The sequence below is a fragment of the Pangasianodon hypophthalmus genome, chromosome 16, assembly GCF_027358585.1.
Source record: "Pangasianodon hypophthalmus isolate fPanHyp1 chromosome 16, fPanHyp1.pri, whole genome shotgun sequence".
In the NCBI taxonomy this organism is placed as follows: Eukaryota; Metazoa; Chordata; class Actinopteri; order Siluriformes; family Pangasiidae; genus Pangasianodon; species Pangasianodon hypophthalmus.
Window position 1 is genome coordinate 12,401,965 of NC_069725.1, and position 17,439 is coordinate 12,419,403.

Consider the following 17,439-nt stretch of genomic DNA (forward strand, 5'->3'; position numbering starts at 1 on the left):
ACCCCAGGCTGAGTTTGTGTGCAATCTGCAGGAAGATTTGTTCAAGGATGTTCCTGTATTTGGCTGCATTCATCTGTCCCTCTCCCCATCCCTGCCACTGAGAAACACCCCCATAGCATGATGCTGCCACCACCATGTTTCACCATAGGGATGGTATTAGCCAGGTCATGCACAGTGCTTATTTTTTCCCCAGACATAGTGCTTGCCATTCTGCCCAAAGAGTTCAATTTTCATCTCATCAGATCAGGGAATCTTTTTCCACATGTTGCAAGAGTTCTTTATGGCATCATATATACTTTTTACTCAACAGTAGCTTCCGTCTTGCCACTCTACCATAAATGCCTGATTTATGGAGTGTTGCAGAGATGGTTATCTTTCCAACAGGTTCTCCTGACTTTTGGAGCTCTTTTTGAGTAACTGCTGGGTTCTTTCTTACCTCAAGGTTGGGCCAGGCTTCTTCCATTTCAAAATTATTGAGGTCACTGAGGTCCTGGGAACACTCAAAGCCTTAGAAATTGTTTTATATCCTTGCCTTGATCTATGCCTTGCCACAATTTGATCACAGAGATCCACAGACAGTTCCTTGGACTTCATGGCTTGGTTTTTGTCCTGACAATGCAGTGAAAATTGTGGGCCCTTATAGACCCTGGTGTGTGCCTTTCCAAACTATATCCAATCAATTTAAGTTGCAAACAGGTGAACTCCAACTAGACACATCTTAAGAATAATTAAAGCAAACAGGATGCACCTGACCACAATTTGGAGAGACAAAGCAAAGGGTCTGAATACTTTTGTGAATAAGAGATTTCAGTCTTTGATTTTTAATTAATTTTTGAAAATCTCTAAAAACATGTTTTCACTTCGTCATTATGGGCGAGTAAGTGTAGATTGATTGGTAGAACTGGCTATTGTATCTATTCAGAATTAAATCCACAACACAATAAAGTGTGCAAAAGGTAAAGGGGTCTGAATACTTTCTGAATCCACTGTATGTTATAATAACATTCTGGCTGCCGAAGAGATTGTTCTGATACCTGATAGTAGAAGGAATTTAGAAAATTCGGTAGGGGAAAAAAACGTTAGCTCTTATGCAATGGACTGTATAGCTTGGTGTTGCTTCCCCACCACCACTGTCTGTGTGTGTGTGTGCATGTTAGAGATACTCAGCAAGACAGGTAGACTAGCTGAACAGGTTCCCCCTGCAATTTGGTCATGGGTAGGAAACTGTTCCTCTAAAAAAGTCAGTTAATCAGATAAGTTAGCACTGAGAAATTACATGTGTGTGCATGTGCGTGTTCTAGTAAAAACTATTAGTAATAAATAATGCCATTGCAGGAAAAGTCTGATCTGGATTCAGGTCTTAGAGAGAAGCCTCCTCCCAGGACCATCTTCCAGGCTGGACTAAGAGCTCAAACGAAACCCCGTAACAGAGAGAGGGGCCGCGGCAAGCAGGAGCCCAGGAGTCTGGTAATGTTAGCACACACACAAATGCAACTTTCTACACATTGAAGACAAGTGAGTTCCTATAATTATCCTATCATTATACACATATACAACAATGCAATGCAACAATGCAATTGTTGCAGTGCAAAAAACAGCAGCTCAGTACATATTACTGCATAACTGCATATGTTTAGCCAAAAGGCCTCTATTTCCCATGCTTTTTAAAGGATTATGCTTGGAGCCCTCTATGATAAGGAAACCCTCTGTTATAGGGTTCTGCATTGAACTTTGAAGGGTTTTCCCCACAGGGACAAGCTGAAGGCTCCCTTTAGGATTCTACAAGGTGTCCAAAAAATCAGGAACCAATGAGAGTAAAATTACATATACTTAATTTTGGATTTATTATTTCCAATGTATGGTCACACTTACATTCTATGCATTTTCTCAGCCTCTGAATGGAGATTTATGAGAATTTTGCTTAAAATATTCGGATGGACATATTTGCTCAACATATTTCCACTTTTCGGACACCCTATCAATTTAACTTTTAACTTAAGAGAGTCTAAGAGTGTAGGAATCAAAAATAATATTCCATATTTTATTTATATATATATATATATATATATATATATATATATATATGTGTGTGTGTGTGTGTGTGTGTGTGTGTGTGTGTGTGTGTGTGTATATATGTCCTAAATCCCACAATTCTTGCTTTAGAATCACTTGCTTCTCATGAAGTAAAACTGTATTCAGCTTTATTGAGTTGCCCAACCTCTCACTTCACTTTTCCTATGATCACTGTAAACCCTCTCACTGAAAATCACAGAGGCATCAGGGATGAGATAAAGAAAGTACAAATTGTCTGTCAGAAGCAAAAATGAAATGAGACTAAATCAATCCATGCAAAATAACTGGATGTCCACTCTGCCGCAGTCTGCTTGTCAGCTTTTATTAAACATGTCTCGTCAGATCTGTTAGAGCTTTTGCCACTGTGTTTTGAGCCAGTCCTTTCTCTGTTAGCTCTCATATAATCTGTGTTTCCATGTCAGCTTTCAAGCATCTTCCTTCTAGAAGACCTATGAGAAAGATTTAATACTACATCCTTTGGGTTGTTCCCTCTTTTTACCTCGTGTTCAAACAACTGTTTTCTAAAAGCAACAATAACAGTTTAAAAGCAATTATTACCACAGCCATGCGAGCTGCCACTGCCTGAGGCACTTTTATGACAAACCACGCTCAACAGAGCACCGACCATCTCAAATTCTTAGGAAAGGAAAATGAATAGGAATCTCCTTCAAAGCCCTTTCTCTGAGGCTTTGTGATAGAGCTTGTGGGGCTGTTAATGCTGAAGCCCAGGCCGAGCTATTTTGTGAATCAGACTTGATCACGCAAAGTGTGAGCATTGTACATCTGCTCTGATTTGGAGCAATTTACTCGTATGTGTAGAGAAATATCTTTGATGAAGTGGGTAAATGAATACCAGATTTTCAACTGTATAATTTTCACATTATATTTTCTTTTTTTATTTCTAATAAAAACATTTAAATGAGTTAGCATTGACTTCAAGACATATGTATTTATACATCATAATCTTTCATGTTAAAGTAATTTTTCTTATTTCGTGTTTCCAAAAAAAAAACAAAAAAACAAATGTCAGTTCTTAACTGGATATCCCTTCCTTTTTGTAGATATTCATACTGTAAGGTAACAGCTTTGCACTTGTAAAGCAGTTCCTGGACAACTTGTACAAAAACAACGTCTGGTTCAGGCGGGTTAATTAATCATGCCTTTTAGTGCAGGTACTTGTTCATTGCAATATATTATACTTAAAATATCTCATGACTGTCCATGCTCCATTTTTAATCTGCATTTCCGTTTCACCAGTTCAGACCCACATCCTCTTTCATGTTTGTGGCCCATCCACTTTCATGTTTGTTTTTCCTGCTTTGAATCCGTTTGCCCACATAGGGGTTCTCCGGGCTCCTTTTCTTTCAGCTGCAGACGTGTTAGTATTGACCCGTATCTGCTATGCGGATGATGGATATCTTAAAGGAACACTGCAACATTTTTCACCCGAATCCCTACCTAATAGTGTATGCACAATTTCCACAGGCAATAATTTCAACAAAATTGAAAAAAAAAAAGAAAACCAGAATCCATTTACAGGAAACTTACAAAATGGAGGGCAGATGTTGAATTTCACTGAAAAACACAAATTGAAAACTAAATACATTATAAGATTTAGCTAACTTTCCAACAATGTCATTACTCATTCCATGACATTTTGTGGTATCCATATGGCACCAGGTAGAAAGTGAGGCACTTTTGTGGTTGCTTGTCTGTGTTGGTAATACATAACCCTATCTGGAAAGTTAAATTTCAAATTTGAGCTTTATTTACAAGCGTCTTTGACTAATGAACGAAAGAAAATGTCTGTTAACTTGTACTAACCACCCCAAATTCCCTTTATAAGTGAGTTTTTGTGTTCTATTCCCAGTACAGGGAATGTGTTGAAATTCTTTTCTGAGGCCATCACAAATATACTGCAGATAGTGTATGTTTTTCAACCAACTAACTCTCTTGTGTCTGTAGATTCCTAGTCTTCCTGAAGACCCCCAGCTGGAGCTGATGGAGCAGGACTCTAAAGACTCAGCTCAAAGCAGCGCTACATCCACCTCCACTACCGACACAGCCAGCCAGCCTGAATACAATGTACACACTTACACACCCACATGCCAGCACAGTGCAGCCATGTACATGTCCTCTTGTCTTGTCTTGTCCCTCTTTCTTCTTTTACACAAGACCTCAGTTATGTTTGTCCACCTGCCCTTTAAAAGTAACAAGAGACTCGCTTATAGAATAGTCTTCTTTTTAAGTGCAGACAGACGTCTTTGTGTCGTGGTCTAGCCTGAGGGTTAAACTTTACAAAGCCCATCAGCTATATCTTTATAGAGCTCATTGACAGTACACTCAAAGAGACCGTTAGTTCTTGAATTATGCCATTGTGAGCCAGAGATTTTAACAGAGTCTCTCTATTGACTGTAACTGGATGTGCAAAAAAGCACTATGACACACAAGTAACAAGAAATAAGAGGGCACAGTAACTAAATTGATAATGTATGTCATGCTCAGACAAGTCCTGTAGATGCAGTCTTCAAATCTGTCATGCTAACCAGGCTGACCATTCTCCATAATACTTCTAACAGTTTCGCTTGTTCTATTCATGCTTATGTAAGAGGATGCAACATATAGCATTTTCAATATAGAATATGTAACTGTTTTTATGCTAAATCTATGTTATTATGTAAAATACATACATTGAATTGCCAGTTCATTAGGGAAGCTGTGCACAATTTGTGATCCACTATAGGTTCAATTCAATTCAATGCTATTTTATTTGTATAGCACTTTTAACAGTGGACATTGTCATACAGCAGCTTTACAGAAATATATAAATTCAGGATATAATTTTTAAATTTATGAATTTATCCCTAAATTCGATGGTGGGAAGGAAAAACTCCCTGAGACGACATGAGGAAGAAACCTTGAGAGGAACCAGACTCAAAAGGGAAACCATCCTCATCTGAGTGACAACGGATAGTGCGATTATAAATAATTTCCTTCTAAACTGTATACTACATAGTCAAAAAGTGCAGTTGTGTAATCAGGAAAGTTCATTATAGTTTACACATGAAGTCTATTTTGTTGAAGTTATCCATTGTTCACTGATAGATACCTGAGTGCGAAACTGTTCATGGGAATTGCAGTCCTAAAGCTTGTCAAAGCAATTGTAGTCCTAAGCCATCGTGGCAAAACTGTTCATATCAACTGAAGTCCAAAGCCATCTTCTTGGTTTCTAAGTGGCACTATCTACTATCCTCATGTAACTTTATGCTGTCTGTGTGATGAGAAATCGAACCAGAAGTATTACATCAGGATGGATCAGACAGGTCCGGAGAGCAGAAGGGATCAAGATCACAGGATAGGATAGGTTAGGATAGGATAGGGTAGGTTAGGATAGGATAGGTGTATTATAGACATGCCTAACTTTTTGGTCCACATTGTAGGTGTACATTTAAAGTCTTTTTTCATACAAAATATTCATCCTCATCTTTGCTCAGTTTCTGACCACAGGACTGCTTCTAGCTAGATAATTTTGCTTGTTGTACTATTCTCTACGCAGCAGTGATGGTTTTTTTAAAAACCCTAATAACACTGCTCAACCTGATAAACTCATAGCAGTACCACACACACACACACTACCATGTCAGTGTCACTGATATTGTAGCTAAACCTTCTAAATTGGCTAATGAATGTCATTTAAGTAATTAAATATTTTTAAAGGTAACTTAAGGCACTTTGTCAGTCTTGGTACTTTGTGCATGTTCTTATGTAATCATCTGTCCCCTGTAGGACAATAAAGGCTTTGGAATTGGGGAGCTGGTGTGGGGCAAAATTAAGGGTTTCTCCTGGTGGCCTGGCATGGTGGTGACCTGGAGAGCCACAGGGAAGAGACAGGCATCGCATGGCATGCGCTGGCTCCAGTGGTTTGGTGATGGCAAGTTCTCTGAGGTGAGTCTGACTCTGAAAAAGACATTATGGAGACATTACAATGATGTATTTTTGGGGTGAATAATGTGTGGGGAATGTGTGTGTTTTGCTTGTAGGTGTCTGCAGACAAACTGGATTCCATCACAGCCTTCTCCAAGTTCTTTAATCAGTCCTCTTACACCAAGTTGGCTTCCTACCGCAGAGCCATATTCCAGGCCCTGGAGGTAAGACGGGATTCACTGGATAAATGCTTATGTTGATCATGTGATAAACACAAGGCACATAGAGGTTTCTGTAACGTAGCCTGAAATAGAAAATTCATGAATCAGTGCATCTGTGGGTGTGAAATTTAAGGAAGCAGATATGACATCTGCATTCTGTTTGTCCAGCTGAGTATATATGTGTGCTTGTGTACATTTAAAAGACTGAAAGATAAGAGTCTAGGTAAACATTTATCTGAAAGCTTTGTGGAATTCCCCGACAGCTCCCTTAATTATCTTCCTCTAGTGAATAAGATGTTCTACCAAACAGCACAAAGGTCAGCAAGTCCAGGCACGCTCAAGAACAAGAGCCCTGCATGTCTGTGTTCCCTGCCTTGTTATTTCTCCAGATTACCACCTTTCCTGTGATGTACTATGGATAATTTGTCTCTATTTTGTCAACCATGAAGTTTGATTAATGTTATGCTTTTCAAAAACAATCTCAGGTGTTTAATCACAGTTTATCACAGCCTATGTGCTTTCATATAGTGTCTTTGGGTGACTCTGCCTATCCACTTTCTTAATTTAAATAGAAAATTGGTTAGTGCAAACTCCTATTCTATGCTAATCTTATCAATTCCTAAATTACTGCAGTAGTTGAGATTGAGTAATGCAGTAAGTCAGGTTGACATTGCTGTGTAAACTAGGAGAAGCTGTTTTTGGAGCAAGTGGAGGTAATGCAACTCAAAAAAGTAATCCATCAGTAGCAACATTGCCCAACATTTATCTGTTGTCAAATCAGCTTTTTTTTTATCTCCATGGATCTCAGAAGACTTCATGAAGTTTTTTCTTTTTGTATGCAAATAAAAATTGTGAAAATAGTACAAGTTAATGCTAATTTAGACTAAAGTCCTCCGACTATACTACTAAGTGGCCATGCTCTGTTTCTCATTTTGTTGATTTTTGAGAAGAAACAGTTTCCCAAAATCCACAAAAGAACCACAAAGGAAAAATGCATAAGAGTGATTCATGTTTGAAGTCATACAGCTCTCTGAATTACCAGGCACCATGATTCACAGGGAAGTAAAAATTCTTAAGGTTGTCTGCCTTAATTTCCTCTGAGCTTATATTTTATTGGCAGCTGGCATAATGAGAAGAGAACTACTCAAAATATTATTTAAAAAATTATGAAAGCGAAAAACACATTGGCTATATGATTATGTATTCATAATAACTAACTAGATAAGGAAATCATACAAGTTGATGGATAAAACAAAGCTAGCAATGGGTGATAAATAACAGGAAAAAATGTGGCTCTGTTATGCTCGGGAGCCATTTTGTTGGCATGGTTTGGCTTGTCCCTTTAGAGGGAAGTACTTCTAGCAAGTTATGACTGACTGCTCACTTTTATCTTATGATGAAACAAGGATTGCGGGTTCTCTGAATGGTTGGATGAGTATGAATGTATCATATGCTGTGCATGTGATATGCGTAGTATATGCCTTCACAGTCACCAGATCTCAACCCAGTTGAACACCTATGTGAAATTTTGGACCAACGTGTTTCACAGCACCATCATAAATAGACACAACATGCTAGTATGTTCCTAGCAAGATAGTTACTGCCCTATGATGCATGGCAACAAGCCAAAAAAAATAAGCCAATATCATTGCATATTTTGTTTTGAAATACTGCCTACATGGGAGTGAGACTCCATCATTAAGCTGGATCAGGCTGTTTCAGCAGCCATTTTGCCATCACTATATCTGTGTTTTATTTCAACATACAGCTTGCTTCACTGTAATACTTTCCATATTTGACTTGCTAGTTTTTATTTGAAGAAGAAAATATCAATAAAATATTACTTCATCAAAACTCTCATTCTTTCTCCTCTATACCATTGGGTTTTTTATAGATGGCTAGCATACGTGCTGAGAAGACATTTCCTCTGTGTGAATCGGATAATCCAGAGGACCAGGTGAAGCCTATGCTGGACTGGGCTCACAGTGGCTTCCTGCCCAAAGGCAAGGAAGGCCTCAAACCCAAAGAGAACTCCTGTGAGTATGAGTACCCTGGAACACCAACCGCTAGTCATAAACTAGTACTCACAGCCTATCGATTCATCTACAGTTCCTATTAATTAATCCTTACATCATCAACATAGAGCTGATAAAGTCCTCTAGCTAATCTGTACATCTTTCTTATGAGGTCATAGAGTTCACAGACTTCCAACATATGCTTACACACACACACACACACACACATATACACAGAGGAGTTCTCCTTAGCTCCAGCAGCTGTGCAAATCATGATTAGTGTGAAGAAGGAAACTCAAACAAGAGCATGTGTTTATTTAGTGCTCTTAACACATGACTCATAGCTGAAATATGAGATTCCACAAATTCAAAAACTACAGGCTTTCTCTGTGTTATGGTTTACCTTATATGCTCTTGTGTTTGTTTAGTGTACTTATTACATATGATTCAGGGCAGAAACACGAGATGATGATCACTTGAATACTTGTCAAGGCATCTCTTATATTCTCTTTGTGTGAAAGTTCGCATTCTGATTGGGGAGAGAATTAGCATTTTCATCATTACCTGCGAGCACATTTTCAAATCAGAAACATTACTGTTACATTACTAGTGGAGACAAAATCAGTTGTTCTGATGTATCTAAACAAACACCTTAAAGGAAGAGTTTGTAATTTCAGAGCTGTCTTCAGCCTCTGTGGCACATTATAATGGAGGTTGTGCTTAATTTGCTTAATTTCACACCGAAAATATGAGAGAAATCAAACCTTTAATTGAAGTAAAATTATTCTAATAAAATAAAAAAGTTATCAACAAATATAAAAAAAGTATATATATATATAAAATATATTTTAACAGAACAACATGTGCCAATTATTGACACACCTAGCAATTCTTATAAACAAAATGGGACAAGCATGTTCCCATTTCGGTTTATTTTTTAAGTTTACCTAAGTGTCACACAGAGGACATACTCCCTTAGTTATCCATCCGTCAGCATGGTGGTGCAGAGATTAACATTGCCGGCTCACATCTCCAGGGTCCCCTGTTTGATCCTGAGCTCAGGTTACTCCCTGTGCCGAGTTTCACATGTTCTCCTTTGTCTACCTGGGTTCTTCCTCCTAAGTGTGAATGTGTGTGTGTGTGTGTGTGTTGCCCTATGATGGAGTGGCATCTCATTCAGCGTGTATCCCACATTGTGCCTGATGTTCCCGGTATAGGCTCCAGATCTGCGACCCTGACCAGGATAAAGAGGTTACTGAAGACGAATGAATGATTCATCAAAATGGGGAAGATTAGAGAATATACAAATGAAATTAAACAGAAGTGTGGTAACCTTCATACATTAGGCAATAGCTATAGATATAGCTACACACCTGGAATGTCCATATCCAATATTTAATATGACCTAAAATCTACAGTTAGATGCCGTCCTCTTTCATCAAAGCACAAACATAAGCACCTGGAGTTCACTAGATGCTGCTAGAACTTTGACTTGAGCCAGGTTCTATGGTCATGAGGGAAAAACAGAGCTTTAAAAGTGTCTTTGGTATAAATAGAAGGATGATTAAAGAAAAAAGAACAACAGCTCCATTGTTAAGTAAGGCAGAAGATCTGTGATGCTGTGGGGCTGTTCTTCCTCCAAAGGCCTTGGGAAACTTCTTAGGATATGACATCTTTGACTGTAAGTAAGCTACAGTTGGGTTGTGGTTAGCTCTTTCAGCAGGACAGTGATCCAAAAATACATTTAAACCTACATAAAAATGGTCATCCCAGTCCACTGACCTAAACCTCATTGAAAACTACCTCAACTGCCTTTTCTCAAATCAGGGGAACAGTGGCCCTTCACCCTGTCATGCAGAGGAACCCAGGCTCTGCTGCCTATACCTTATTCTTTCGGTTACTACGCACAGCTGTTGATCATAGGTGGGAATAGGTAATTCTCAACTATGATCTCACCATTTTGGTAACCCTGTTGTTCACCAGGACAAACTCTAAGTGCAACTGCAATTTGCAATATTTCTATGCAGTAGAATTGACCGTTTTCTTCATTTATGTCTGCAGTTTACTTTTTTTTTCCTCCCCGGAAATTAACTCTTTTTAGAACTAATTGCTAGCAACTCACAAGGCAGGTGTAGATTTAATATAATGTAGAGGTGGTGGGTTGAAAACGTGAGGGATTTTCAATGATTTCACAATAATTGCAGTTTGCCTCTCAGGCAGCAGAAGGCTGTAAGATATAAAAACTGCTCCTTTAAGATAAAGTGTGTGATTGCTATACGAGATCTCTCTCACATACCTTGCCTGAGAGGTTTCGCGAGGTTTTGTGTGTGTGTGTGTGTGTGTAACATGGTGGTTTGTCTTTCACAGCTGAGTGCTGTTTGTTCCCAGCAGCTCCAGAGAGCACAACGCTGCAGGCTAAACTTCTGGAGTCCAATCCACCGGAGTTTGCACCATCCGCCAAAAGGGCCCGACTCAGCATGTGCAAGGCCAAATCAGCCAGTGAGGACATCTACAGCAGAGGTCAGAGGTCATACATGGCGTAGGAATTTGGTAGCCCTGCATATATACTGTTTTGTCATATTTACATATTCTGTATGGATAAAAACTGTGCTGTATATCTCTAAAGAACACAAAAATTCATTTTTTTTCTGGTGATTTTGACTTAACAGTAAAAAGGTGAAGTAAAACTGGACTTTATCAATATGAAACTAACAGCACCCTTCCGAGGCATTCATCCTTCATCAGTCACTTTTTCCAGTGTATTTGATCGAGTGCATCTTCTCCATTTCAGAACAAATGGTTCATGAAGTCTTAAAGAATCACAGAAGTATAGAAGGTATGATTTTGCCAAACTATACATTTCTTTCCTTACTTCACCACATGATGATCCTAATTTCGTCTGTCTCTCTCTCTCTCATACACCCAGAGTTCTGCCTGTCTTGTGGCAAGACAAGAGCAGCAACCTTCCACCCCCTGTTTGAAGGAGGCCTTTGTCAAGCATGCAAGGTGAAAACTCCATCAGACTGATTCACTTATCCTCTGAGTGACTACACTACATGTAGACATGAACAAACAAGAGGGATTGCAAATACTGTCACTCATTACAACAAACACCTGCAAACCTTTATGTCTAATTAAGAGGCAGATTGGAGCATTAGGTTATACTACACAGTTATTTACGCTCATTATGTGTTAATAAATTGGATTAGAAATAGTCCTGGGCTGCTTCCATATATCATTTATGACACCCTGCAAATCTTACTTACTGGTTGTCATCATTTTGTGACTTGTTTGGGTTGTGTGTGTGTTAGGATGTATATTTAGAGATCTCCTACATGTATGATGACGATGGCTATCAGTCGTACTGCACGGTGTGCTGTGGAGGCCGAGAAGTGCTACTTTGTGGCAACGCCAACTGCTGCAGGTTCATCATCACACACACACACACACACAGATACATACACAAACATACACACACATTTAAATTCCATATGCAGGCTCAGAACAGTGGTAGATGAGAGTCTAAATGTGAGCTTAATATCTAGTTCTGAATAATTACATGCAGATGAAGGTTGGACTTGATGTTTCTGTCATCTAGTCATGCATCCATTCAGTTCTACAGGAGCTTACTTAATAAAGTTGTTTCCTACAGTTTAGCATTGAAAAATCATTAAATATTTGATACATTTGATCTTTTATCACTATTTCACGTAGTGTTACAGAGAATTTTTAACGCCTTTCAATCTTAATCATAAATTAGCCATGACTCATTGTTGCAGATGTCATCATCTTTTCATTTTGGGGCTTCTTGCATAGCCTCTTGGTTCCAAAAATATAACTGTTCATTTTTTATCACAAGCACTGACATGACTTTGTTTCCATCTAACATGAGCATATGCAGAGTAGTGAGAAGATTTCTCAGAACTATAATTTACAACAATCGAATTATTTACAACAACCATAAGCACTAGGCCTTGAAAACATATTTGGACAGAGTAAATGTAAATCACACTTGCAAGTTTTTTTTTTTTTTAGTAGTTACTGATGTATAGCCCTGTTATGCACATGCCCTTATAATCATACTCCATGCACCCTTCATTCGTTTCACTCATTTCTTTTTCTCATTAATAACTTGATTATATTTCTATTTTTACTTTCCTCACTTATTTATGTGCATTCACTTGATAACATGTATCCCATTTCCTTCTCTCGTGCTCATACAGCCTCAGACATTGAGCTTCTTGGTGTCCTGCTCAATATCCTGTTCTGATATCCTATTGTTTTAAATCTCACCTTTCCTTCCCTCCCTCCTTCTCTTTCCTCAGGTGTTTCTGTGTGGACTGTTTGGACCTGCTGGTGGGTGCAGGAGCATCGAACAGTGCACGGGATTTGGACCCGTGGCTGTGTTATATGTGTCAGCCATTGCAGCAGTATGGCGTGCTGAAGAGACGTCACGACTGGAGCCTTAAACTGCAGGAGTTCTTTGTCAATGACAATGGACAGGAGTTTGTGAGTCCTGGGTCACTGCATAATAATAACCTTTATAATTCTTTATACATATATACAATATATATCACTTTCCGTACATTACAGTGTTAAGAACTGCACTGTTATTCTTGTTTAATGTTAACTTTCTTAACTTTATAGTCTGTCAGGCCTTTTTACATGTTTGTTTCATTTTGTCCCCTAAGGAAAGTCCAAAGATTTTCCCAGCAGTCCCAGCAGAGCAAAGGCGTCCAATTAGAGTTCTGTCACTGTTTGATGGCATCGCCACAGGTAAGTGTTTCTGCATATATATCTGTTTGTATGCATGCATTAAATTTTTTAGTCGCATTAAAGGAATCCTTCAGTTTTTCCTAGCTTGATCTCTTCCTACTGTATCTGTAGCATAACTACAATTACAACAGATAATAATTTTGATACAATTCTCTTTACTGACAGAATTCCACTCTATATTCCACTATATACTGTATATTGGCAGTCAAAAAGGTTTATATAAAACATATTTTTGTGGAACACTTTGCTGGGAGTCAGTGTTGTTTTGTGTGGTTATGTGTTAGCAAGGGAAAAAGGTAGTCTGTGAAATAATGAGGTATACACCTTTAGACCTTAAACATTGACTTTTATTAAAGTTTTCTACAAAAATGTGTGTTTTACATAAATGTATAACTCAGCCATTCAGGGACAAGACTACTTTTTAAGAGGAAAAAATGTTTGGTTACGTGCTAGCAAAGTAGAAAAAGGATAAGCAACCCGAGATGGTTTTTACTGCTCCATTGTAATTACAGCTTTGGCAAGACATTCTTTCATTTCTGTCTCCTCTTAAAACCTTTAGTGTTAGAGCGTACTGGTTGTTGCTTTAACAACTGCCCTTAGACCTCTATTATACATTTTTTGAGTGTTTGCTTTTTTTTTTCGTGTAGATGTAGTATATTACGTTAAAAAAGCTGGAGTATTCCTTTAAAACATGCTTCAGTCAGATTACAGGTCACTTTCAGGAAATGTTGTAAAGACGTATTTGTTTCTTGGCCTGTGGCTTGTAGGTTATCTGGTGCTGAAGGATTTGGGTTTTAAGATTGATGCATACATTGCCTCAGAGGTGTGCGAGGACTCCATATCCGTGGGAGTTGTCCGACATGAAGGAAAAATCCAATATGTGAACGATGTTCGAAATATCACCCGGAAAAATGTAAGTGGAGAAGTCAAGATCCCTTTGGCAATGTTCTCAGTCAGCTGAGTTCAGTCTCTGTCATTCTAAACCATGTCCCACAGACACCTCTAGTTTAGAATGTTAACTGCAATCATTCTCTCTCTCTCTCTCTGTCTCTCTCTCTCTCACACACACTTATACACACACACACACACACACACACACACACACACACCTGGTCTAAACCTGTTATTTGCTTTGTTGTGAGTTGCATGTCCCAACAGCTCTTGATAAGAGCAATCAGTCCACCGGAGAGGAGTCTGGCTTTTGTAGTCCCTCCTCCCCATCACTTCCTCCCTGTTTGGCTTTCAGTTTCTGCCTCCCCCTTTCTCTTGTCCACCATCATACACACACACACACACACACACGCACGCACACATACTCTGCTCCCTGGAGCACAAAGCATTCCCAAATCCCTCCTTTACACATTCACTCATTCACTCCACCAGCCACCCTTTCATCCATTCATTGATCTCCTCGCTCAGTCACCAGTTCACCCCATTGTCATTCTGCAGAGCCTGGATTGAGGTGGGAGGGAAAAAGGGAGGAATGAAAGGGCACCAAAGAGAAGGGGAGGGCAGGAGCCTGGAGCTGGATGGGGGAAGCATGAAAAGAGGCTGAATAGAATCCAGCTGCATACACTCTCTTTCACACACACGCACACGCACACGGATGTGCCTGTGATATCAGAGAGTTCTCGTAGACATTGTGGGTTGTGTCTGTCTGTGTGTTTTCTAATCTCTGTGTTTGTGCACACACTCGAGATTTATCTGTGTTCTCCATGCCCCAGTGACCTCTAATCACACAAAGTGTGATCACAATTTATGTGCATGTGTTCACTGACATGAAGGGATTTCCTGTTACTCACTGGCTTTATGCTGCTTGTCAGTGCAAGACTCAATGTTTGAAATTCTAAGACCTGTGAATGATATAGCTTTTAGTACACAATGAGTTTGAATGGCATTTGTGGTTAGGCTTTGCTTTTTTAATTAACAATTGTGTACTTAAAAACAGGTAGAATTGCAGCAGCATTTCCTCAGCCACAGAAGAAACTGAGAGTTGGGGATTTGAGTGTTGGGTGGAGAGAGGTGGTGGTGTAATGGGCTGATTAACACTATGTGGTGCTGTTTTGTCTTCAACAGATTGCAGAGTGGGGACCGTTTGACTTGGTGATTGGTGGAAGCCCATGTAACGATCTGTCAATTGTCAATCCAGCCAGGAAGGGCCTTTATGGTGAGGCATCTATCTATCTCTCTATCTATCTATCTATCTATCTGTCTATCTATTTATCTATCTATCTATCTGTCTGTCTGTCTGTCTAAATACCTAAACATCTATCTGTCTGTCTGTCTGTCTGTCTGTCTATCTATCTAGGAAGTAACTGCAGTGTACTTTCATCCACAGATAGTGGATGTAGTAAATAATTACACTGAACATGGCATGCTAAAACAATAATACACAAACCATCAATAAAGTTCTATCAGGCGGCTGCACCTTACCTGCTTACCTGGACAATTAATTTTAAAAGGCTTCAGGCTTTTGTTTTCTAATAAATCACAACATAAAACACACTGTGTGTGTCCTGTTTGCAGAAGGGACTGGCCGCTTGTTCTTTGAGTTCTATCGCCTGCTGAGCGAAGCGAAGCCAAAAGAGGGAGAAGACCGGCCCTTCTTCTGGATGTTTGAGAACGTGGTTGCAATGGGCGTCAATGATAAACGGGACATTTCCCGCTTCCTTGAGGTTTTTGTTTCTCCCATATGTTTCTCCCAAATGATAATCATCTTCTCAAAGTCAAAAATTACCACGCTTTATTGCTGTGGTAATTTTTAATAATCTTCCTCTAAGATCACATGTCACATATCAGTATGGTCAACTATTCCTTCAGAAGGGAGTAGGAGCTGTTGTTTTACCTATGCATTTGTGTATTTAACACGTTAATGTGTTTGTGCTTGCTTATGTGTTTGTAATCCAGTGTAATCCAGTGATGATTGATGCTATTGAAGTGTCAGCCGCTCACAGAGCACGATATTTCTGGGGCAACCTGCCAGGAATGAATAGGTAATATATATATATTTTTTGTTTCTCTGGTTTACCTGAAGTAAGTAAAGTACAATGGCTGCTGAAGGCTTCTTAACAAGTAGACGTAATGTCACATATTGTCTACTGGGAAAAGATACCGTTTTTTGATTTCCATCTCTTTAGATATCTTAGGGATTCACTTGTAAAAAAAATGACTTTAAAAATGACTTTAATTTATCTACATCTTCTTCATGAAATGGTGAGTGTGAGTTTTGTGAGTTCATCCTAAAATGATATTCAGCATCCCACAATCCCCTTATTCACTGCATCTGGACATATGCTTTGAATATATTTCCAGTTCATGATGATGTATCAAAATTTAGATTGGATCCAGCCTGGTCGAAAATCTGATCTAACTGTGAGACCAAGACTATTCTGTTATTCTGATAATTCTCTATTATTGTACAAAAAAAGATAAAGAAATTAAGGTTATATATGTAACTATGATTCTACAACAGAGTGGAGGGCAGCCAGGGTGGTTTCACTCATTTGTATTTCCTTCTGCTTATCTTAATTCCAGACCACAAGAGCAGTTTCCTTCAGTACTAGTGGAGGCAAAATAGTAATGCAAATATCATACTTTACTGAGACTGAGAATCACTCAAGAATTAATATCACTTCCTCTTGAGGACGAGAATAACTCAGGGTGTTGCTATTGTAGGAGTAAGAGTCACTGTAAGTCTTAATACTGTATTGTAGTGAGGGTGATGATCATTCAAAGTCACCACAGAGCACATGGGTTGCAATAAACCAACATTCAGTCTGTGAAAACTGGCAAAGGTAGATGAAGATGAATTCTACACCATAACTTCAGAAATGTCTGCAAGTGACACATACTACCCAGGAGGTACCATAGCACATCAAATGGCATTTAACGGAAGAAGGCACCTTTTGACCTGCGTTCAAGTATGCTTCCACAATCACTTCCTTCACTGAATGGGCTAACCTGTCTTAAGTCAACAGAGCTCCTTTATGCTGCTCCCCAAGGCACATAAACAGCTGGGTAGTGACCTTCCAGTTGGCAGTTACTTCCAAATAGTGCTGAACTTGGGGCTGGCCTGGGCACATTCTCATCTGAAAGATCTGATAAGTTGCTAGAGTTATTTATATTTTGCTGCATCAATATCTTTGGTAGGAATGATGGGTTTGGCCACAGAGTGACTTGTTTGATCTCTGGTCAGAAACCTGACGCAATGATTACCAACCAAGTACACTTGCAGTTTGCCTGCTTGTCTGGCTGTGTTGATCATAAGCGAAGCCCACTTTATGTTGGTATGTTCCACTAGTTTATATGGCAGGTTGTAGAAACTGTAGATCCAGACTTTAGAAAAGTTTTGATTAGTTTTGTGCTTCCAGTGAAAAACTGACAGTCTGTCCCCTGTGCTCCGACAATGCTGCCCCAGACACTTTTAGTGT

General features: G+C 39.1%; 1 protein-coding gene across 6 annotated transcripts in view; it reads left to right on the plus strand.

Moving 5' to 3' along the window:
• dnmt3bb.1 (DNA (cytosine-5-)-methyltransferase 3 beta, duplicate b.1) overlaps positions 1 to 17,439 on the plus strand; it is a 47,422-nt gene that overhangs the window by 24,273 nt on the left and 5,710 nt on the right. For 4 of the 6 annotated variants that reach the window (XM_026920662.3, XM_026920660.3, XM_026920661.3 and 1 more), the window contains exons 5-19: positions 1,336 to 1,467; positions 4,039 to 4,158; positions 5,860 to 6,018; positions 6,114 to 6,221; positions 8,113 to 8,254; positions 10,601 to 10,753; positions 11,025 to 11,069; positions 11,160 to 11,239; positions 11,545 to 11,657; positions 12,559 to 12,742; positions 12,925 to 13,009; positions 13,777 to 13,922; positions 15,086 to 15,176; positions 15,536 to 15,684; positions 15,917 to 16,002. In XM_026920662.3, coding sequence (XP_026776463.1) covers positions 1,336 to 1,467; positions 4,039 to 4,158; positions 5,860 to 6,018; positions 6,114 to 6,221; positions 8,113 to 8,254; positions 10,601 to 10,753; positions 11,025 to 11,069; positions 11,160 to 11,239; positions 11,545 to 11,657; positions 12,559 to 12,742; positions 12,925 to 13,009; positions 13,777 to 13,922; positions 15,086 to 15,176; positions 15,536 to 15,684; positions 15,917 to 16,002 — 1,793 coding nt within the window. The remainder of the gene's footprint in view (positions 1 to 1,335; positions 1,468 to 4,038; positions 4,159 to 5,859; positions 6,019 to 6,113; positions 6,222 to 8,112; positions 8,255 to 10,600; positions 10,754 to 11,024; positions 11,070 to 11,159; positions 11,240 to 11,544; positions 11,658 to 12,558; positions 12,743 to 12,924; positions 13,010 to 13,776; positions 13,923 to 15,085; positions 15,177 to 15,535; positions 15,685 to 15,916; positions 16,003 to 17,439) is intronic. The other 2 variants (XM_034311868.2, XM_034311869.2) reach the window with 2 other exon arrangements.